The sequence below is a fragment of the Hemiscyllium ocellatum genome, chromosome 24, assembly GCF_020745735.1.
Source record: "Hemiscyllium ocellatum isolate sHemOce1 chromosome 24, sHemOce1.pat.X.cur, whole genome shotgun sequence".
Lineage (NCBI taxonomy): Eukaryota > Metazoa > Chordata > Chondrichthyes > Orectolobiformes > Hemiscylliidae > Hemiscyllium > Hemiscyllium ocellatum.
This window is the reverse complement of record NC_083424.1, coordinates 18,577,431-18,602,131: the sequence shown is the minus strand read 5'-3', so window position 1 is coordinate 18,602,131 and position 24,701 is coordinate 18,577,431. Positions and strand designations below refer to the sequence as shown.

The 24,701-nt window shown below is 38.5% G+C and overlaps 1 protein-coding gene across 1 annotated transcript in view; it reads left to right on the top strand.

The window, feature by feature from the left end:
• pole (polymerase (DNA directed), epsilon) overlaps nt 1-24,701 on the top strand; it is a 142,260-nt gene that overhangs the window by 75,272 nt on the left and 42,287 nt on the right. The window contains exons 31-37 of the mRNA XM_060843549.1: nt 4,065-4,271; nt 8,043-8,186; nt 8,497-8,637; nt 11,095-11,248; nt 16,074-16,180; nt 19,688-19,864; nt 23,510-23,733. Of these exons, the coding sequence (XP_060699532.1) occupies nt 4,065-4,271; nt 8,043-8,186; nt 8,497-8,637; nt 11,095-11,248; nt 16,074-16,180; nt 19,688-19,864; nt 23,510-23,733 (1,154 nt within the window). The remainder of the gene's footprint in view (nt 1-4,064; nt 4,272-8,042; nt 8,187-8,496; nt 8,638-11,094; nt 11,249-16,073; nt 16,181-19,687; nt 19,865-23,509; nt 23,734-24,701) is intronic.

The window sequence follows — 24,701 nt, the reverse complement described above, 5'->3', positions numbered from 1 at the left end:
ACTTGGCCCATATCCTTCTAAACCTGTCCAATCCATGCATTTGTCCAAATGCCTTTTAAATGTTGTTAATGTCCCTGCCTCACTACTTTTGCTGGCAGCTTATTCTATATGTGTATCACTCTCTGTGTTAAAAAAAAGTTGACTCTCAGGATCCCTTTTATTCTTTCCCCTCTAACCTTATACTGATGTCATCTTGTCCTCAATTCCCCAACCCTGGGAAAAAAACTGAGTGCATTTACCCTATCCACGCCTCTCATGATCTTATATATCTAAAAGGTTGCCTCTGAGTCTCCTACTCTCTAAAGATAAAAGTCCTAATTTGTCCAACCTCTCCCTATGACGCAGACCATTTAGTTCAGGCAATATCCTTATACATTTCTTCTGCACTCTTTCCAATTTAATAACATCCTTCTTGTAACAAGGTAAACAAAACTGAACACAATACTCCAAGTGCAGCCTCACCCACGTCCTCTAAAACTGCAACATAACTTGCCAACTTCTGTACTCGATGCCCTGATTAATGAAGGTCAGTGTGCCAAAAGCCACCTTCACTGCCTCATGTCTCCCTGAGACTCCACTTAGACAACTGTGAACCTGAACTCCAAGATTCTTCTGTTTCACTATACTCTTTAAGACTCTACCATTCATCATGAAACTTCTACCTTGATTTGACTTTGCAAAATGCAAGACCTCATACTTATCTATATTAAATTCCATTTGCCACTTCTTAGCCCACTTCCCCATATGATCAAGGTCTTGCTGCAATTTCTGATAACCTTCCTCGCTGTCCACGATGCCACCTATTTTAGCGTCATTAGCAAACTTACTAATCATGCCTTGTACATTCTCATCCAAATCATTGATATAGATAACAAGCAGTAATAAACCCAGCACCAACTCCTGAGGCATTCCAATAGTCACAGACCTCCAGTCTGGCAAGCATCCTTCCATTATTACCCTCTGCTTCCTACCATCAAGCCAATTTTGTATCCAATTTGCTAGGTCGCCCTAGATTCCATACAATTGAACCTTCCAGAGCAGCCTACCATGTGGAACCTTACCAAAGGCCTTACTGAAATCCATATAAGTTATGTCTACCACCCTGTCCTTTTCAACCTTCTTGGTCACTTCATCAAAGAACTCTAACAATTTCACGAGACATAATCTCCCACTCTCAAAGCCATGCTGACTAATCCTAATCAAATCCTGTCTTTCCAAATGTATATATGTCTTATCCCTCAGAACCCTTCTCAAGTAACTTAACCACCACAGATGTTAAGCTTACTGGTTTATAGTTCCCAGGCTTTTCTTTGCAGCCCTTGAATAATGGCACAACATTCGCTACCCTCCAGTCTTTTGGGACCTCGCCTGTGGCCAACAGTGATGCATAAATATCAGCCAGTTCCCTTTCCAGCCTCTTGCAGTGTTCTTGGATATATGTGGTCAGGACCAGGGAGTTTATCCACCTTCATACTTTCTAATACATCCAGCATCTTTTCTCCTGAAATATGGACTATCTCCAAGATATCACCACTAACTTCCCCAAGTTCCCAAATCATCTTGTCTTTCCCCATGGTAAACACAGGAGAAATATTCATTGAGAACCTCACCCATCTCCTCCGGTTCTACACGTAAATGTCCGCCATGGTCTTTGAGGGGTTCTATTCTCTCTCAAGTTATTCATTTTCCTTGAGTACCTCTCGATTCACCCTAATCCTTGGATTCAGTCAAGGCTATCTCATGTCTCCTTTTCACCCTCCTGATTCCCTCCTTCAGTGAACTCCTGTATTTCCTTTTTACCTTCAGGGATTCCCTTGATCCCAGCTGTCTGTACTTTAGATACACCTCCATTTTTTCTGGTCAAAACCTCAATATCTCTTGTCATCCAAGATATTCCCTATTCCTGCCAACCTTGCCCTTCACCCTTACAGGAACATATAGACCTTGAACTCTAGCTATCTCACTTCTAAAGGCGTAGCATTTGCCAGAGGTCCCTTTGCCTGCAAACAAATTACTCCAATTGATCCCTGTAAGCACCTGTCTAATTCCATCTACATTTGCCTTGTCCAGTTTAGAGCTTGAACTTGTGGACCAGCTTTGTCCTTTTCCATAACTAATGTTGATCTGAATGTCTTCGACAAATGGACATAGGCTACTGCAGTGTTTATGAATTTGGAAATTGTACTCCATATTATGCAGTAATTAAGTCAGAAAGCAAAGGATTTTGCTGAACAACTGTTTGAAAAAACGTTTAACTCATTTAACATGTAAATTCCCTATATCCTCTCAAATCCATATTTTTACCATAGCCCTCATGTATATGTTTGATCCTTGTCTACCTGTTTGTTTCTTGGGTCTGCAGGTTGTCCTTTTATATGGAGTGGAGGTGTTAGTGTTGGACTAGGATGGACAAGGTCAGAAGTCACACAAAACCAAGTTATAGTTCAAGTTTACTTGACTTCACCTGATGAAAGGGCAATGCTCGGAAAGCTAATGGTTTCCGATAAACCTATTGGACTCTGACCTGGATTCGTGTGATTTTGACCTTTTATGTGGAAGCATCATACAAAACGACATTTGGCATTGCACTTCGAGAAATTCTTTGTAAAATATAGTTATTAACTCCTGTTGAGTGATTTTCACTGCTGTTTCTAATTTGAGCGCATTTATTTTGAGATTAGTGCAAGGCTATATGCTCTGGGTAGCCTAGGATTAGGTGGACTGTTTTCTTGTCTATTGTGATGACCTGGATGGATTCTACTACACACTGTAAAGTCAAATTTACGATTAGATTCCTTAATTTTATACTTTCATTGCCAACTTCTCAACACTCGTAAGGTAGAAAAATGCTGCCATTGCACTGAATTTTCTCTCTTCAAGCATATTTCAAGTGTTACTATTACAAATTGCTGCAATTTGACATGGAAACAGAAGTTATTACAAATACTCGGCTTAGGCAATATCTGTGGAGTGAAAACTAGTTGATGCTATTACACCAACACTCTGGTTTAAACTCATTATGAGAGTTTGCTGCTGGACCAGTTTTTATTTCCTGTCCTCCGTTGCACTGGAGAAGGTGGTGGTGAGTGCTTTCTCAACTGTGGCAGCTCATGTGCTGGTATGGAAAGAATTTCAGGATCTTGACTCCGTGATCGTGAAGGAATCCAAATCTCGATGGTGAGTGGCTTGGAGGTGATGGTTTTACAATGTATCTTCCTTCTAGTTGGAAATGGTCATGGGTTTGGAAGGTGCTGTCTTAGGATCATCAGTGAATTTCTGCAGTGCATCTTGTAGATATGAGTTTCAGTGGTAGATGTGTGTGAATGCGATGCAAATCAAATGGGCTGCTTTGTCCTGAATGGAGTCATGTTTGAGTATTGTTGGAGCTGCATTCATCCAAGCAAGTGGGGACAGCCTTGGAGGAATCAGGAGGTGAGTTACTCGCTACAGTATGCCTAGCATCTGACCTGCCCTTTTAGGCACAGTATTTATATGGTGAGTCCAGTTTAATTTCTGTCAGTGTTAACCCCCAGGCTGTTGATAGTGGGCATTCAATGACGGTAACTCTATTGAATGTCAATGAGCAGTGGTTTGTTTGTTCTTTCGTTCCTCCCATCTTTGTTCTGACTAACCAGTTACTGTGACTTGTGACATTAACTCTGTTTTTCTCCCTGTTAAACATTTTCAGTGTTACTGGTACGAGTTCCTTTCTCTATGCATTTAAAATAGTATTTTGTTCGCTTAAGGCACTCTGTCACAAGCACATTCCATGGTTTCTAAACAGTCCATTAAACTAAGCACTGCTGGATAGCAATACACTTAATCTCTCATCACTTGGATGTTCACAGTAGCCTGACTTAAGTTTTTCATGCTTTACATTTGAACTGTTTCCTTTTTGAAAACAGTTTGAACTTGATCCAGATTGATGTAGTGCCTAGAACATCAAATGGCGTTTTGAGATCATTACCCATTTGGAAAGCAGAGCAAAAGCTGACCATACATTTTAGCACTGAGACTTAGTTAAGGCAACAAGTTTAAATTATTTTCATATTGTTTTGATTCAGGATGAACAGTTAGTGTGGCTGAGGTACCAGAAGAAGAAGTGGGAGCTTCAGTCAAAGCAAAGAAAGGCACGTAGAAAGAGAAGAAAGCTTGCTGATGGTGCAGATGCACCAGGTAGACCTATTCGAGATGGTCCCACAACCAGTCTTGGCAGCTTTTTGCGTCGAACTGCCCGTACCATTCTTGACATGCCATGGCAAATTGTACAGGTAAGCTGTGGAATTGGTGCAATTGGATCTCTGGGTTTGGGTTGTGTTGACAGACAGTAAACATTAACCTAACTGGATCAAATTTCAGATTCCTGAATTAAAATATACAAAAGAAAGCTATTCAACTCATCATTCTTGAGGTAGATCTTCTTGTGAAACCAAAACTAATCTTTCTGTCAACAATTTTGCATCTTCCTTTGCTTGAAATGTTTGTCTAGTTGCCTCTTAAAGGATCTAGACACTGTCTCAACCACTCTGTTTTCAAGCAAGCTTCCATATATAAAATGATTCCTCATAATGATGATAGTTATTGGAAGATGAGAAAAAAGTCTAAATGTTTGTCGATCAAGACTGTTCATAATATTAAGAATCCCAATTGCTTGCTTATTAACCTTCTTTACTTCAGTCAAAATGGCCCAGTAACTTGAGTCTCTTCAAATAACTAGTTTCCTATTTGAATCTGGGGAACTTTTGCTATATTTTCTCCATGCCTCCTTATACATCCCAAAGCTGCATATTTATCCCCATTAAATTGCATCAGCCTGCCTTGTGCGAGGAGGACTTTAGGCTGATATACATTACTCCACATTTGCAAGACACTTGTGCTTATGTTGTCACCATATTTCAAGATGTTATTTTCTATCCAGTATGCACATACACCATTTCAATCATTCCCAGACTGAAAACACTTATCCATGCCTAACTAAACTTAAGATTTTCTCAGAACTCTGCTATGTGTCCTTTACTGAATGCCTGAATTTTTCAAACATACCTCTTGACACTTCTTTTTAATTGATTCTTCTGAAAGACCATACACACTGCATTGACTTCTTTTCCTTAATATATACAATTATCTGTTGAACTTATCAAAGTTCAACTTTGGGTTAGCAGATCTATGACCATTTTTGACTGAATTGCCTCCCTTTTAAATCTTAGTATTGGTATTCTTTTATAAAATCTTTTCTTTTTCCATTTCCTCTACTCATCTGCTAAAACCTTTGTTTGTACCTTTGTAATTTCTAGATTGAAATATTCCAACACACTTCTGTCTGGTTTATAACCTTGTTCACTATAAATGTAAGCTTACCTTAAAACCTTTCCTGCGGCATCCTAACTTGCACAAATTTACTTTTACTCATGTCTTTCTTTTGTTATCAGCATATTTCAAAATCGACATGCATCACCTCCAACCCTTTTCCAGAAAACAAAAGCTCGTCATTCAAACTGGGCTTCCAAATTTCTGTTCGGTTCCATTTCCTTATTTATTGACCCACAAGCTCTAATCAAGCAATGCCTCAATTTTAGAATTGGTATGGTTGTTTTCAAATTCATCCATAACACCGTACCTCCTTATTTCTAATCTTGTGCATCCTTACTAGATATCTAGACTTGTCTAAGTTTGGACTCATGCATCCCTGATTGTAATCATTCCACTATTAACAGCTATACTTTTAGCTGCCGAGATTCCAAACTCTGAAATTTCCTGTTTAAATCATGATCACATAGCCTTTTGAGGCATTCCTTTAAAACTGATTTGACCAAATGTTTGATATCTCCCTAATATCTCCTTGCAAGGCTTATTGTCAGCATTTAGTTAATGGAGAGATAACATAGAGGGGGTGTGGGACTGGGAGGGAGATAGCTGCAAGTGCAATAGGTGGATGGAGGTGGGGGTAAAGGTGATGGGTCGGAGGGGAGGGTGGAGTGGATAGGTGAGAACGAAGAACCTGGAGGAAGAACGCCTCATCTTCCACCTAGGGAACCTCCTACCCCATTGTATCAATGTGGATTTTACCAGTTTCCTCATTTCCCCTCACCCCACCCTACCCCAATTCCAACCTTCCAGCTCAGCACCGCCCTCTTGACCCGTCCCATCTGTCCATATTCCTTCCCAACTATCCACTCTGCCCTCCTATTTATTAATCCACCACCGAGACTCCCAGCCTCATTCCTGATGAAGGGCATTCGCCTGAAATGTCTATCTTCCTGCTCCTCAGTTGCTGCCTGACCTGCTGTGCTTTACCAGCACCACACTCTTAACTCTAATCTCCAGCATCTGCAGTACTGATTTTCACCTTGCATTTGGTTGATAGCATTCTTCTAAATTGCTTTGTTAAAGATACTTGATAAATGGAAGTTTATTGATTTCCTACTAATTTGTCTTCCCCTTGTCTGTATTTCTGCCATAGTCATAGAAGTATAAAGCACAGAATCAGACCCTTAGGTCCAATTTGTCCATGCTGACCAGATATTCTAAATAAATCTTGTCATTTGCCAGCATTTGGCCCATAGCCATCTAAACCCTTTGTATTCATATACCCTTCCAGATGTCTTTTAAATGGTATAATTGTACCAGTCTCCACCACTTCCTCTTGCAGCTCATTCCATACAAGCACCACCCTCTGCCTGAAAAAATGGCCCTTCAGATACCTTTTAAAACTTTCCCCTCTCACCTTCAACCTATGCCCTCTAGTTTTGGGCTCCCCCACCCCGGAGAAAAGACATTATTTTTTACCTTATCCACCCCTCACAATTTTATAAATCTCTATAAGGTCACCCTTCAACCTCCGACACTCCAGGGAAAATAGCCCCAGCCTATTCAACATCTCTCTATAGCTCAAACCCTCCAATCCTGGCAACATTCTTGTAAATCTTTTCTAACCCTTTCAAGTTTCACAACTTCCTTCCTATAGCAGGGAGACCAGAATTGCATGCAATACTCCAATATTGGCCTAACTGTTTGGTTCTTTTCCTGAGGTTTCTCACACGCGATGCAATTTGCATATACCAACCTCTGCAAACAGTTAGTTTATTAAAGCCTGCTCAAGCTAGGTGACTCCCTTTGACACTCTTCGCAGATGTGCGAAGTCGAGTCAAAAGAGGCCTGGGCAAAGAAAACACATCCCCTTTGTACAGGTCAGTTGGCAATGCTCACAGTTTCTCTGGTCACAACCACCTCCAATGTTGGTGCCATCTGCAAACTTACTAACTATACCTCCAATGTTCATATCTAAATCATTTATATAGATGACAAAAAGCAGTGGACTCAGTACTGATCCTTGTGGCGTGCTGCTGGCCACAGGCCTCCAGTCCGAAAAGCAACCCTCCACCAATGTCTACCTTCCAGCCAATTCTGTATGCAAATGGCAAACTCCCTCTATTCCGTGTGATTTAACTTTCCCAACTAGTGTACCATGAGGAACCTTGTCAAATGTGTTACTCAACTCTGTAAGAGATCATGTCCAACCTCTGCCTTCCCAAATACATGAAAATCCTGTCCCTCAGGATTGCCTCCAACAACTTGTCCACCACTGATGTCAGGCTCACCGGTCTATAGTTCCCTAGCTTTTCCTAACCACTTTTCTTAAATAGTAGCACCATGTTCGCCAACCTCTAGACTTTTGGCACCTCACCTGTGGCTCTCGATGATACAAATATCTCAGCAAGAGGCCCAGCAATCACTTCCCATAAGGTAATTTTGACCGTAGCTTTTCTAAAACTCTCTCTCATTGTGCTGTACATGAATCCGTTTAGCACACAAATGGAGTGGCTTAAAAAGGCAACTCACCATCGCCACCTTTAGCAGTTTGGGCAAGCAATAAACAGTGGAGTTATCAACAATATCCATGTGCCAACAGTGAATGAAAATGCTGAAATTGTAATTTTGTTTTGAAGAATGTGATCTTGGCATGGAAAGGTCCTGCAAGTAGTTTCACTGTATTCCTGTTGAATGTGAAGTATGAAAAGTAAATTGGTCTTTTAATGCTTCAGATTGCAGAAACAAGTCAGCCTGGCATCTTCAAACTGTGGGCTGTTGTTGGACACGATTTGCATTGCATTAAACTCAACATTCCTCGAGTATTCTATGTCAATCAGCGCATCCCTAAAGCGGATGATAGCGCTGTTTACAAGAAAGTAAGTCTGCCCATTTCTTCCTCTTGTTTGGCTTTTCTCCAAGCATCATTTTTTTCATGTCATGTTTATTACATGATAATAAGAAAATTAAATTGAATAAATGCGGAGGGCTAGAGTTGCATTGTGGTGTAATTTTTTTTTAAATACTGCAAGAGTTTGGCAGATTTATCATGTGAAAAAATAAAGATGAAATATACAAGTCTCATTTAATAGGACAGATTGAGTTAGAAATTTGCATACCTGAAAAGTTATATTTTATATGTTGCCATTTTCTGCTCCCTTAGGTAATGAGATTTATTTGTGTTCACAGGTCAACCGCATTCTTCCTCGTTCCAATATTGTTTACAACCTATATGAATATTCTGTACCAGAAGACATGTATCAGGAGCACATCAATGAAATTAATGCTGACCTCTCTGCTCCAGACATTGAGGGAGTCTATGAAACACAGGTCTTAATTGTTGTTGGTGATGATTGCAATGTATATATAGTAGGCTAGGTTTAGTTTCTTGTAGCTTGAATTTTTCCCCAAAACCAGAACCTCTGTGATGTACTCTGATTTTGAAAATACACCAAATGTCTTGGGTGCTGATGACAAACTGATTATACAAATCAGCAGCTGACTTTATATCGTTTGGTTTTCTATTCACTTGAAGTCAATAGAAGAGTGGATGTGATCCAAACAAGGCTGCCACTTCTTCATTGCGTGGGACTCATTTAATTCCCATCTACAAATTGAAACATGTTTTTCTGCTGCAGAGGATTACTACAGCCCAAGTCTATCTGTTATCCTGAATCACAGTAAAATGTTTTCTAGAGAAATATTTAGCTTGCTCATTATGCCTCCTGGGAGGGCAGAAAATTGCTGAGCTTATTCCTAGTTTATGATCGGTTTATACTTGTTCGTTAGTAGTCTAAATATGCAACAATTCAAACCAGTTCATAAACGGTTAAATACCATTTCTGGATGGCTCTTTAGTTCGTTAATTGCTTGGGTAGGGCAGCTTCTTTAAATGTATTAAATGGGCCTTATCTGGCTCTTTGTAGAACATGATCTTAAAACGTTCCTTTTCAGATAAGATGTTACACATGGATATGAGCTTCATGACCATTAACTCTAATAGGTCCTCACTAGAAGCAGATCTATCCACTATTGACTCTTGTTGTATACCTAAAACCTAATTTTCTCAAACAAAGCAAATATTTTTATGAATGGGGATTTTGTGACACTTTTTTGTTATCTGTTTCAATTTCAATCTTTCTCTGCAAAAGGCTGCAACTACAAAGTGTACAGTGGTCCGAAATTCTACATTAATTATATTTGTCATTTGTTTGATCGTACTGCTGTCCACCACCTGCCCCTTCATCGGAGTGGTTGTTAATAGTTATATTATTGACCATATCCATGTTCAGTGAAAATGCCTAGTGCATAACATTGCACTTTGGGAGAGGCGAAGAAAGAACAGCTCAGATTTTAATTACTCACCATTCAAACCATGGAAACCAGATGAAGAATTCTTATTTTTATCATGCTGTTTAATGTGTGAGGCAATGGAATTTTTATTATCTTCCCCAGGGGAATCTGTTCAGATAATTAAGAGCATCTCCCACCCCCAACATTTTGCTTGCATATGTAAGCCCTCAGTGCCCTAAGTATAGGGTTAAAACAAATGAAATACAAGCAATTGTTCTCATAATTAAATTTAAACAAAATGTGAAAATTGCTGTGCACTTATTTTTAAAAAGTCAAGCAAAGCTTTGGATATTGACGTTAATAGATAATGGGAATGTGAGAATGGAGACTGACTGACTGTTTATGTAGAGATTGGGGCTTGTTTAATTTTTACAAATAAGCTTAACCTTGGTCCTTTTATTTTCATGGTTTATTTTGTCTTTTTTTATTTAATGTAACTCTGCTATTTCAGACCAAAGGTCCAACCAATTGTTAGCAAGTATTCAGTTTTTTTCATGTTCATAGCTTGCATCCTCTGGAATAGTGCCTTTTTGATGTCAGCAAATATGGCATTGTCCAATTTAGCAATGAAATTCCCACAGCAATGGTTATTTTCAAAACGTCAATTGTGCTGTTTGAATATTGAAGGTATTTTTAACATTTAAAGTGTTCAAGAATGCCAGTGTGCTTTGACTTATTATGGAAAGTAAATTTGCAGTTTTCCACTTTAAGTTCTGTAAACCATGCATATGTACCCATTGAAAGAAAATTAGTTAACTAAAGAGCAGGCAGTGCATATGAACAAAGTTTAAGTTTAGAACAAAAGCCTCACATTCTCAACAACTGAAATAAAACCACATAATGTTGGCATTATCAACATTTGTTGGGGAAAGGCAAGTTCATGATTGCAGGGTCAGGTGTAATACTCTAGCTTCTGTATGGCTCTCTCAAATGTGCATCAACTTACATTGGGTGTAAGACTTTGACCCCATTCAATGCATGATTATCATAAGGCATTCAGTAGAGTAGGAGTGCTCAATGCAGGAGAAACTGGATTTTGAACGGCAGTGCACTATGTGTAGGATTCTAAAAGTGGAGATTGGGACATGTCATCTTCGACAATGCTTTTGAGTTATTTTCCAGATTGTTTGGGGCCAGATGATAGCAATTTGATCTTTCATCCCATATTGTCATGCAGCTAAAAAAAATCAGTTGTGCAGTATCTATTTCAGTACCCTATCATTATCCTGTGCCAAATGTGTCAAGATGCCCCATCATTATCCCAATGTAATCTCCATTTCTGCACAAATTAATCTAGTCTAATTCTCAAAGTATTTTAGGTATTTTATTTAATTTCTAATTAATTATCACAATTAACTGGATTTCAACAATCAGTTGTAGTATTTTAAAGAATAGTTAACTTTATCCAGGTTTTCTTTGTATGTGTTTTCCTAGATTCCCCTGCTCTTTCGTGCCCTCATCCAGCTTGGATGTATCTGCATGGTGAATAGGCAATTATCACCTCACCTTGGAGGACGAGAAGTGGACACCTTTGAGTTGGAACAACTGGAAATGCGTTCATTAGCACAATTTAATTATCTGGAACCAGGTAATTACGTGTCTTCTTCAGGAGCTTCAACCAATTTCTGGGAATCCTTATGATCAAAAACTAGATAAGTAAGATTTGTGGTTTTTTCTCTGGAAGAGGAATGATTTAATGGTGTGTTAATGACTCATTTGTATCTCCTGTCCTTCCATTATCAACTTGCATATTGCAAAGCAAGAGTTGCTGTCAAAGGCATTTACCAGTTTCGAGGATAACTTGCCATAATATCTTCAGCTTGAAAGTAAAGGTTCTTCAGATTTATTGGACAGCTCTTGTGTGATGTGCAAATATGTTTCTTTACCTTGCCTTAAATTACTACTTCACAAGTATAGAGATGAAAATGCCCACCTTTCAACAACAAGAAGTGGAATAGACACTGATTTTTATCTAGTGGTGTAATTTGTTTTTCTTAGTGATTCTAATTTTACATCATTTTATAATAGGTTATAGTGTGCTTCCATTTATTTGACGTCTTGCCAATTAAGAAAAATGAGTTATTATGCAGTTCAGTTTTGAAGGTAGGCAAGAGTGAGCAAGCCACAAACTTTCAAATATGCATTTGTATGTCAAGAATATTGTGATGGATTGAATCATCTTTTTGGATGCCAGAATTAACTCGTGAATAGGCTCATTAGTGAGATGGAAAAAGTTGCTTTCAAACAACTCCATTCCAGTTCATAAAGGAATGAAAATATTAAAGGAAAAGATACTAGCTCAATAAATAGGTTTTCTAATTAATACCTATACAGTACACATTATTAATTTTTGGTTCATGGGTTGCATAAGTCTGTAGTTTTGCAGTTGTAGTGATTCGGCGTTTTAGATGATGGCTGTCTCTTGTCCTGCTTTGTTTCTTTAGCCCCAGCTCAGCCCTTGTCTTGTCTCATGAAGCTGTTCCTAATGGAAGATTTTACATTGAATCAGCAGTACTCTATTGTGGTTCATGAAATCTGAGTTGCTTTGACAACAGGCACTTTTACTTGCATTTTATAGTCTGAAGCTAAGGGTAGAAAGGCTCCAGTGTTCTTTCCATTATGTGACTGACCAGGAATAAAAATGAAACGCACTATCTAAACCAAGAACCTGTGTAACTCAAATGCAAAAGAATCTGGGTGTCCTAATGCATGATTCAAAAAAAGTTAGAACATCGAGCATTGCAGCGCAGTACAGGCCCTTTGGCCTTTGATGTTGTGCTGACCTATGGAATCAATCTGAAGCCTATCTATCCTACACTATTCCGTTTTCATCCATATGTCCAATGACCATTTAAATGCCCTTAAAGCTGGCAAGTCTACTAGTGTTACTGATTCTTGAGAATATTTGTAGCTCCGGTTGATGATAAGTATGTAAGTTAGCTCACTGAGCTTTGAAGGTTTGTTTTCGGATGTTTCGTCACCATACATCATCAGTGAGAGTCTCTACTTATAGGTCTTGGTTTCTTAAGGTGGGTGATGTCATTTCTGGTTCTTTTTTTCAAGGGATCTTAATTGATGTGTTTATTGATGGTATTCTGGTTCGAATGCCATGCCTCTGAGAATTCTCATGGTTGTCTTTATTTCACCTGTGCTAGGATGTGTGTTTTGTCCCAGTCAAAGTGGTGTCCTTCTTTGTCTCTATGTATAGAAACTAGTGATAGTGGGTCGTGTCTTTTGGTGGCCAGTTGGTGTTCATGTATCTTGGTGGCAAATTTCCTGCCAATTTGTCTGATGTAGTGTTTTTTTTGCAATTTTTGCATTGTATCTTGTAAATGATGTTTGTTTTGCTGGTAGTTTCTAATTGATCCTTTAGGTTCTTTAGCTGATTCCTCAGAAACAAGCCCAAACAAGCAGACACAATGCAACCAAAATCTATAACCACATTACCTTATATCATTGACATAATCCAGACTACTCAGACCCCTTGGCAGCATGGTAGCCCACAAACCTATCAAAACACTTAAACAGCAACTAATGAAACTAAAGGATACATACCACCAGCGCTTCACTGAAGTCTCACTGATGATGTTACCTAGTATGGTGACAAAACGTCTGAAAACAAACTCAAGCTCAGTGAGCTAACTTACATAGCCTACCACTGTTGCAAACAGAGCATTCTACGCCCCTACTACTCTCTGAGTAAAGAAACTACCTCTGACATCTATCCTATATCTGTCACCCCTCAATTTAAAGCCATCGCCATCTGAGGAAAATGCTCACTGTCCACCCTATCTAACCCTCTTATTTTCTTGTATGTCTCAATTAAGTCACCTTTCAACCTTCTCTCAAACGAAAACATCCTCATGTCCCTCAGCCTTTCGTCATAAGACCATCCCTCCATACCAGGCAACATCCTAATAAATCTTCTCTGCACCCTTTTCAAAGCTTCCACATCCTTTCTGTAATGCAGCGACCAGACTGTACGCAATACTCCAAGTGCAGCCACATCAGAGTTTCGTACAGCTGCAGCATGACTTCATGGCACCGAAACTCAATCTCTCTACCAGTATAAGTTAACACATCGTGCACTTTCTTTACAATCCTATCAACCCAGGTGGCAACTTTCAAGGATCTATGGACATGGACAATGAGAACTCTGTGCTCATCCACACTATCAAGAATCTTCCCATTAGTCCATGATCTCTGATCTCCTCTGTTGGAGGCTTCATGGAAATGTGAGGAAGGCAATTTAATAAAACTTGAGAAACTGAAATGGATGTTCTACAGTCAAGACAGCAAACTCCTACATAAGTGATCAATTTCAGCTCTGTGCTGACTATAATTTTATTTTATTTCAAGTAAACGAGTATTTGGATGGGAGTTTAACCTAATGCATTGCTAAAATGCAACATTGAGGATATTTAGTCTTTAGCTATTTACTTAAGTGGCATTAGCTTCTTGACTAAAAGCAATATGTCAGTTGAAGATGTATCACAAGGGAGTAGAAAAAAATCTGAAATTAAATTTCTTAGCTCTAAAAGAATGCTTAAAAATGGGCTTCCTAGTTTGAATTAAATAGTGCTAATCCCTTTAGTAACAAGACAAGTAGTCTGAAGTAGCCAAATAAAATTTGTAAACATTACTGATTAGTGAACAAGCTTTGATTCATAGGTAGCTTTTTCACTTGTCCTGGTTTGATATAAGTGTGTTCTTGATATTGTCACTGGTTTTACAATACCTGTAATGTAATGATTATTTTCAGTCTCAACAAGGTAGTATGTTTGCAAATTTCCACAGGCTTGCATCCACAAAGTCAATGCTACTTGTTACAAATTACAGAATTTTCTCAAGTTATTTTTTCCACCCATCTCAATCTATGGTTAATCCCTCTTGAACCAAAACTACACAAGCTCTGAAATTAACTGCAAACAAAGCTTCAAGAGAAACATTTCTCAATTCGTATTAAGTTTGTATGAGAAACAGGAAATTTACTTGATTTAGTAAATTAGAAATAATTGCCAATTTTCTACGTACCAGAAGTCATATTTTTAACAAAATTTTCACTTTTTTTTGTTTAAACTTTTCAGCAGTTTATCTATTGATGGTGTTTAAAGTTCCCAAAAAGTGCAATTCTATGAGGTGAAAGAAATTTGGGTAGAGAAGATTTGATACCAAATTCTAATTTCACACAAATTAAAATCAACTGATAGTTTTGGTTTCACAGATTAGATTTTCAGAACAGATTACTCTGCTTTACAATATTGAAAATTGAAGTTAGCCTCACAATTTCAAGTAAAAAATTTTTTAAAAACTGCCGACGCTGAAACAAAAACAAAAATTGCTGGAAAAGCTCATCAGGTTTGACAGCATCTATGGAGAGAAATTAGAGTAGATGTTTCAGGTTGAGTGAAGGGACCTTGGAAGGATCACTCGACATGAAATGTTAACTCTAATTTCTCTCCACAGATGCTGCCAAACCTGCTGAGCATTTCCAGCAATTTCTGATTTTGTTTCTGCTGCCAGTACACCCTCCCCTGCCATTACTTTATGGGTAGAGCAAGGCATCAGAGTGTCCACCAGTCTGTAGCCCAATTTAAGGCCCTATGATCGCCCACCTCTCCCCTAATACCTCCCCTCATTAGAGACTTCCAACCTGCCTTGATGAGAACACCATACTTCTTTCAATTTGGGCATGTTTGATTCCTCTTCTAACCCAGCCTCCTTCAGTACTGACAGTGATACCAATTCATTCACAGCATAGAGGTGGATTTATATCTAAAGATGAATGGAAATTCAAACTTGTATGAATCAAAAGACCATCATCTGAAAAGCTAAAGTGGGGCAAACCAGCTGTGCATATGCAGTCTCATTTCCAAAATGCGCATTAGCATATGGCGAGTCCATCCTCAGTGTATTCATTTCAGAGCCAATGAAGTACTGTGGAACAACCTGAGATGGTGAATGGTGTTATTAAAACCTTTTTACTTTCTTAGCTTTCTGTGGATTGACAATAGTTCCTCTTTTATTCAAGTTGTACTTATGGTACCTGTTTCAGATCACAGTAATCAGTCCTTCCTTATATTGGCAAGTGCTATTTTAAAGTCTGTGTGTCTTGTACTAGCAGAGACTTACGGAGTGTGTGGCTCTATCTTAAGTTGCACTTCTGCAAACTTGATGTCTTAGAATAGCCCAAAGCACTAGTCCTTCAAACCAGAATATGCAAGCTCTGACCCTGATCATAATTTCAAACCAGCTTAATTCTGTAGCAAAGTGTTTATGCTGGCATCCATTTCAAAAAGGTTTTTCCACCCATTTACAAAGTTTAAGAAGCTGAGCCATTGGTCAATTAGAGTTTAGGAAAAATGTCAATTATGATTACAATTGAAATAATTCCTGGCTTCTTCTTTTTGTAGGTAGCATTCGACATATTTACTTCTACCACAATGCCCAAGGGAATAAGGCTTTATTTGGCTTGTTCATCCCCTCTCAAAGGAAGGCTTCTGTATTTGTTCTTGACACTGTAAGTAATTAAAAAACAATCAGCCATTGAGTTAAGTACAGATGACTACATCAAGAAGGAATATTGTATCCCATAAAATTGTGTTTTGTTTTAAGAATATTGTAAAAGACCAAAAGTGGGCCTTATTTAATTCTTTTGATGTGCTAGCTGAACTACGATAAATAGAATTGATCATGACCCAGCTAGCTTCGTGGTTAGCCACAGTTTCCCTGATGATAAGTGACTGCCGCTGAAAAGTGTACCCATGTGGTTGATGGGAATTGAACAAAATTCCACTTGGGTCTGTTGGAAACCTTCAGTTTGGCTCGGGATACTAAAGACCTACTAATGCCTATAGCTCCAAGATTCTGTGTTTTAAGGAAAATTGTGTTCAGTAGATACAGGATTAACACTGTTCAGATCAGGAAAACAAACTGGTATGGATATTGTTTATGTAGTTGGATGGCATGTCATTGCCAGTGCCATGAAATGAATAACTTGTGGAGATGCAACTAAGTGATATCCCCATGTAATATGCCTTTTCACTTTTGTAATTGATATTCTGTTTCCTCTGAGGTTAGGGCAATTGCTGCTGTCTTAGTAAAATGGACATTTTCAAAAAGGACTTTCGATGGACACAAGGTTTCTCTGTCAAGGGTTGTCTAGACAGAATTTGTTAGATGGAATGATCTTGTACAAAACATGGAAGCTAGTTACTGGATAATATTATTAGAGCTGAATGCATGTCAGTGTTTATCTTTGTCAGAGTACTGCATACCAAGAAACGTTAAAGTAGTGGGGGACAATTTGTGGAACAAGCTAGGGGTGGTGTGTGCAGCTTATTATAATTGTGGATGGCCATGAAAGTTATGAAGTGAGAATCATGAAATCAAAAATGGATTCTCAATGCTGTTATTTGTCACTGAGCTTGAGGATTCATTTCAATTGCTGGTTAGCAATAGTAGTGACATCTGTGGTATCCTTAGTTTCCTTTCAAAGATGCGTTTTATGAAAGATGGATGAAATAACTCCAAAGGCCACTGTCCCATCACCAAGTTACTATTTATGTACATGTGCATAATACTTGATACTGATCCAGCTTCTTCAGGGTCAGCTCTGAAATTTCTATTTATAATCTGTCAGCTATGGCTCCCTGATTGGACCAAGGTAACAGCCCCAATAAGGGAACTCATATTCTGAGATTCTTCTGGCTGACCTCGTTACAATTGCTGCAGAGGAGAATATGTCGAACCACCATAATGTTTGTTTATGGTGGGAGCATGAGTTTATGCCTACAATTTTTTTATTTTAAAAAACATGACTTTACCAACATTCACATTAAAGACTCACTATTTGTGCAAACTACACTTGAAGCTTCAATAACATCGAAGATGATGTACACAAGCTTTGTATGTACAATCAATATTAATAAATAGCTTTTCTCTTGGTAAGTAGCTACATTTACGCATCAGAAAATATTTTTTATATGACTAAGCCTATGTGGGATAATAGGAAATTCAAACTGGGCATCAAGCTATGGCTATGCCAAAGAAACATCCTGACTGCCCCATTTCACAAAAGCAAGACCATCTGTGTCAGGCATAAAAGAAGACTATCTTTTCTTACACCTGGTCTCCATGTTGTATCTGAAAAATATCAAATAGGACAATGAAGATCCTAACATACAAGTACTTGAAGGAAGGAAATGATAATATTCTTATCGAATGACTTTCCCTTAAGAATCCATAGTTAACCCTTACTTATCTGTGTGACCATTAAATTTATCCGAGATTATTGTTTCTAGGATTTCCTTAAACACTACAATTAACTTGACTGGTGTGTAGTTTTTATTTAGGTGATCCTTACATCTGCATACAGCTCCAGTCCCCATTTTTCGGGAAGGATGTGAAAGCATTGGAAAAGGTGCAGAGAAGATTTACCAGGATGTTGCCTGGTCTGGAGGGAAGGTCTTATGAGGAAAGGATGAGAGACTTGAACCTGTTCTCATTGGCAAGAAGGCGGCTAAGAGGGGATTTGATACAGACATACTAGATTATCAGAGGATTAGAAAGGGTAGCCAGTGAAAGTCTTTTTCCTAGGATGATGATGTCAGCGTGTACGAGGGGGCATAACTACCAATTGAGGGGTGATAGATTTAAGACAGATGTCAGAGGCAGGTTCTTTACGCAGAGTGGTAAGGGCGTGGAATGCCCTGTCTGCCAATGTAGTCAACTCAGCCACATTAGGGAGATTTAAATAATCCTTAGATAAGCACATGGATGATGATGGGATAGCGTAGAGGAACAAGTTGAGAATAGTTCACAGGTTGGCGCAACATCGAGGCCGAAGAGCCTGTTCTGCGCTGTATTGTTCTATGTTCTATGAACATAGATGCCTTCAAAAGCACAATCATGTTTTTCTGATTGATGTTGAGCATATTTCAAAATAAATTTTCTGTCAAGAGTTTTCGTACATTTCAAAGTTGTACAGATGAACTTTACTCTAATTTTTAAAACGCGTGCCAAAAGAACCCGAAAATCTTTTAACCCAAGTACTGAAAGTTAGGAAGATGTGCAACCGTCCAGATTGGAAAGCTGAGCTACATAAGATGACTGAGACCTACTCGGAATGTACATCCGGTTTCAAGACTAAATGTTGCATGTCCTCATCACCACCTGCATTGGGAATAAGGGTTGCTCAAAAATCAGACTTTGGACACTTACATTGCAACATGACGACGTAACTGTATCATTTTAGTGTTTGAATACAGAGGGCTGCTATTTGGGTGCCAAATACAATTGTCATTAAATTGAGATTAATCATCAATGGTGTGGAAAATATATTAATATAAAATATTTTGAAGTAATTAGATTTTCTATGCTGCTGTATTGTAATTATTTGCTTTCTGGGAAAGACATTGTTCCATGTTGTAATGTTAATGTTCACTTTTATGGATTATTTTGATAGAAAAAGAGAGGATACTGTTCCAGTTGCAAGGTGTTCAGGATTCAGGGACATAGGACAGATGAACGATTCTTTGATGGAGCTAGCACAAGCCTAATGGTCTATATTACATAGTTGTAATTAACTTTTCACCTCTTGAGTACCGAATTTTCCATGAAACATAGTTGATCATGCACAGTACCAAATGTTGAGACTTCTAATCTTTATTATTCTCAAATGGAATGAGGGATCTTTGGGAATGCATTGATCTTTTGTAAATAAGTCTTGGTTGAAATACGACTGTCAGACCTATTATGTAATCTAATTTTGAATTTTACAGATGATAGTGACTGACTACTGATTTAAAATTATACAATAATCCTTCAGTGAATGTTCTTATATTTTTTAATATATTTTAGTAGCAGTTGTCTAGTCCATGGTGATTTTCACTGATCTAAAGTTGATTTCTGACTAACAACTGTTCATAATTTAAAATGATATGATATATTAGGAACCAGAATATTTTCATAAGATTTTAATCTGGTGGTGACTATTTTTATTCTATCCATTTTTATATTTCATTAGGTGCGCAGTAATCAAATGCCGAATTTGAATAATCTATATGCATCTGAACGCACTGCTATGCTGGAGAAATTAGATGAAGAACTGCTGCCACCTGATAAGCACACATTTGAAGTTCAGGCAGAAAAAGACCCAAAGTTAATCTACAGAGCGATTCAGCGTCTTTTGCTGAACTATAAGGTAATGCATTATTCCTTTTTTAACAGTACAAAAATGGTTTGTTCACCCATTTCTAATCCATTGGTTTGCTTGACATTTTTACCTAAGCACCAAAAGTTATGGCTGACTGGAAAATATAATATGAGCTTTAAACTGAAATATTTTTGCATTAATTTTGAGGGAGCTGTTAGAAGTTTTCAAATGTGAATGATAGTTTACTGAATTCATCTGGATTCTGTTCAACAGGAACAATTTAAAACGTCGTATTTTAGTGTTTCATTGGAGTTGAAAGTAATTTTTACACATGAAATGTGAGCGTTACCATTCTTTCTCTTAATGTGATCGTTGTGAGTCACCCTCTTGAGACACTGCTGTTCCATAACATGGTGAAGGTTGAGAGCTTGTGTTCTGAAGTGGAAAAATGGCAGCTTAATTTTGAAATTATACTTTTATTGTGTTAAGAAAAGGAAAATTTATTTTTAGTTTCATCCTAGAATTTTTTTGAGTGATGACACGATATCTGGAGATTTGTTTTATTTAAGTGCATTTCAGTACAGTATTTAGAGTCACAGAGATGAACACATGAAAACGGACCCTTCAGTCCAAATCATCCATGCCAACCAGATATTCTAAACTAATCTAGTCCCATTTGTCAACACTTGGCCCATAACCCTCTAAACCCTTCTTATTCAAATACGCATCTAGATGCCTTTTAAATGTTGTAATTGTACCAGCCACCACAACTTCCTCTGGCAGCTCATTCCATACACACACTAAACTCTGTGTGAAAAAGTTGCCCTTAGGACCCTTTTAAAATTTTCCCTTCTCACCCTAAACCTATACCCTCTATTTCTGAAATCCTCCACCCCAGGAAAAAGATCTTGTCTAATTTCCCTATCCATGGCCCTCATGATTTCCTAAACCTCTATAAGGCTATCCATGCCCCTCAGCCTCTGATGCTGCAGTGAAAACAGGTCCAGCCTATTCAGCCTCTCCCTGTAGCTCAAACCCTTCAACCCTGGCAAATCTTTTCTCAACCCTTTCAAGTTTAGCAACATCCTTCCGATAGGAGGCAGACCAGAATTGTACACAGTATTCCAATAACCAATGTCCTGTACAGCCGCAACATGTCCTCCCAACTCCTATACTCAATACTCTGACCAACAAAGGAAACCATACCAAATGCCTTCCTCCTATCCTATCTAGCGGTGATTGTATTTTCAAAGAACTATGAACCTGCACTCTGAGGTCTCTTTATTTGGCAACAGTCCCCATTAAGTTGTATAAGTCCTGCCTTGATTTACTTTCCAAAATGCAGCACCTCACATTTATCCAAATTAAACTTCTTCTGTCACTCCATGGCCCATTGGCCCATCTGATCAAGATCCTACTCTGAGGAAACCTTCTTCGCTGTCCACTGCAACTCCAGTTTTAGTGTCATTTGCAAACTTATTAACAATACCCCCTGTGGTCATGTCTGAATTGTTTATATGAATGATACCATGCAGTTTTTGAACCTTTAAAGTATACAGTTCAGTGCATTAGAAAGCAAAGATAAAAAATGTGAAAAAGCTATTTGCCTGTCAACCAGAGTCTTGTGACACAGTCAGAACAATCCAGAAGAAATCAAGAAGTGTGCAGGTTCATTCAGAGAGATGCAATCCTTTGAAGCCAAGGTGCTATTATTTGCAGTCTGATCTAAAAACAAGTCCTGAGTGGCTTAGAAATCAGTAGATGAAAAACTCCAGTGACGTCAGCAAGCTATTAGGATGTTGAAGATGTGCATTCAAGGAACATTTGTTAAGGAGTAAGTGAAATGAGTTTGTACCTTATTTAAAGGTCTCAGGGAGGGACTTTAATTGAAGCAGAAAGTATCAGGAGAATGCAAAAATTTGATAAAACAAATAAGTGACAGTCATGTTAACTGAATAAAAGCTTTACCATGGACTTAAGGTGACCCTTCCCTGACATTTAAGTGAAAAGTTCAATCTTTCCTTCTGAAATTTTGTATTAAGAACATTTTAAATCATACTTGCATAGTGTAAAATATTTTTTGTTTTTCTTTTGTATGTATTAAACTTGGTTATTTTATTGAAAGTACATTGACAGGTTCTGTAAATATGTTAAACAGCTGACCACCATACAGAACTAAAGAAAATAGAACTTACAGTCTATCAAAGAAGGTTTCTATCTGGGATCTTACTCGTTCTGTATTATAACCAGCTGAAATCATTGAATATAATGTGAAAGTACCCCCACAGTAGTGGTAGGTAGAGAGTTCAAGATCTTAGTCAAATCCGTGATGGAGAAATGTTGATGCATTGTATCAAGCTGGTGGATGTCTTTGAATGGAGTTTGAAGGTGGTGCTGTTCTCTTGCATTTGGTGACACAGCTGCCAGGGTTTGGGAGGTGTTGCTGACATGTTGGTGAGTTGTGTAGTGCATCTTGAATATGATATGTAAACTAATGCTCTAATATGCAGGACCACACATTTAAAAGCTATGTCCACAATGCAGCTCTGCATATCTGTATTTTACTGTAATGAACTTCCAGGTTTTGAATAAAATGTCACCTTTTATTTAATACATATGATAATCCAAAGCAAGCAGCTAAATATATTTAAGTAAATGCCAACACTTTTACAAACTTACAAGATAGACAGACAAGCAAATTAAAGGATAGATACTAAACGGAATCAGTTTAGCAGATCTGAGCTTAAACTTTCTTATCTATTTATATTCTAAATATAATTGCAATTTTTGACTTTATTTGCTTAGTGTGGTATCTTCACTTGTGGACACTGCTACAATAGATGAGTGACTACTACAATTCCATCATCTTTGTTTGAGGTGGATTTGCTCACAAGTTGAATATATATTCTCATAATCATTGAAATTTACAGCACAGAAAGGCCCTGTGGCCCATTGTAACTGTACCTGTCAGAAACAACCACCTGACAATTCCAAACCCATTTTCCAGCACTTGCCCCATAGCCTTGTATGCTTTGGCATCACAAGTGCACATCTTAATACTACTTAAATGTTTTGAGGATTTATGCCTTTACCACCCTTACAGCCATCTGTATGAATTGTACAATAGCATCAAGCCATGTGCTGACTGTTATACTTGAGATAGATTGCAAAACATAGGAGGATGCAGCACTCGTTGTTTGGCTACAACTGCTATTTATCAGCTATGTTTTATCTTAGTGTTGCTAAAAGGCATTGCAGGAATTGAAATTCTCTTAAATGTGTGGCTGGCAAAGTGTAGGCGTACAATAGTAGGATGTCCCTGGCAATGTGTAACCACTGTATATGTCTGTTCTTTAGGTAAAAACAATGACTGCAGATGCTGGAAACCAGATTCTGGATCAGTGGTGCTGGAAGAGCACAGCAGTTCAGGCAGCATCCAACGAGCAGTGAAATCGACGTTTCGGGCAAAAGCCCTTCACCCTGATGAAGGGCTTTTGCCCGAAACATCGATTTCACTGCTCGTTGGATGCTGCCTGAACTGCTGTGCTCTTCCAGCACCACTGATCCAGTAACTCTGTTCTTTGTCAATTATTAAATATAAGGGAGGGAAGCAAATTGAAACTAATATTAATGCTGCAATCTGTAGTAGGATGGCATGAAGTTAATTGATTTTAAGTTCTTTTTCTTTTAAAGGATGAGAAAAGAGGACCAACTCTTGTTGCAGTACAATCAAAGTGGCAGCTAAAGAGGCTGACAAACGGGATGTCAGTTTTGGATGAGTTTCCATTGGTGCCTGTTCATGTAAATGATGATATTAGTTATGGTGTACTGGATTGGCAGCGCCATGGTGTCCGCAGAATGATCAGACACTACCTCAACTTGGATAGTATTTTGTCCAAGGCTTTTGAGATGGCCAGGTAAGAGAACGTACAGTTGCCAAAAGTAGACTACAACAGGTTGTACAATATGTCTGTCACTGGACTAGTAAACCAGAGTCCCAGGCTCTTGTTCTGGGGTCATGGATAAAATCCTAGCATGGCGCATGTTGAAATTTGAATTCATTAGAAATTTGGAATTAAAAGCTAGTCTAATGGCAACCATGTAACCATTATCAATTGTTGTTAGAATATGTGCTTCAGTAATGTTCCGTTTTGGGAAGGAAATCTGCCGTTCTTGCCTGGTGTGGCGTACATGTGACTCCAGAATCTGTGGTTCACTCTTGGCTGCCACTCAGATTTGGGGTCAACTGGGAATGAGCAATAAACGCTGGACTACCTAGCAATGCCCCTATTTCATTGACATTGTTTTAGAAATGGGAGAATAAGGTAGAGGGAAATCAGCAGGAACCTGCCATTGAAATTTGCATTGTTGGCCGTCTTATCTGTCTGTTTGAGAAAAGGCCTGCAAATGTATAATCCTCTGTGTATAATGTGGGCGGCACAGTGGTTAGCACTGCTGCCTCACAGCGCCAAAGACCCGGGTTCGCATCCCGACTCAGGTGACTGTGTGGAGTTTGCACATTCTGCCCGTGTCTGCATGGGTTTCCTCTCATAGTCGAAAGATGTGCAGGTCAGGTGAACTGGCCATGCTAAATTGCCCATAGTGTTAGGTGAAGGGATAAATGTAGGGGAATGGGTGGGTTGCGCTTCGGTGGGTCGGTGTGGACTTGTTGGGCCGAAGGGCCTGTTTCCACACTGTAGGTAATCTAATCTATTATTCTTGCATTCTTTCAAGTTCAAGCTGTATGGTAACATTGGTAGAGGTTCTCAAGAACATTCTTCAATGACCTTCTACATCCAGTAGATAGAGAAGTTTCTGTTTCAAAGTTCAGAGGCAAAACTTTAAACATTGGGAGGGAGTGCACACCCACATGTGACGACCTGAG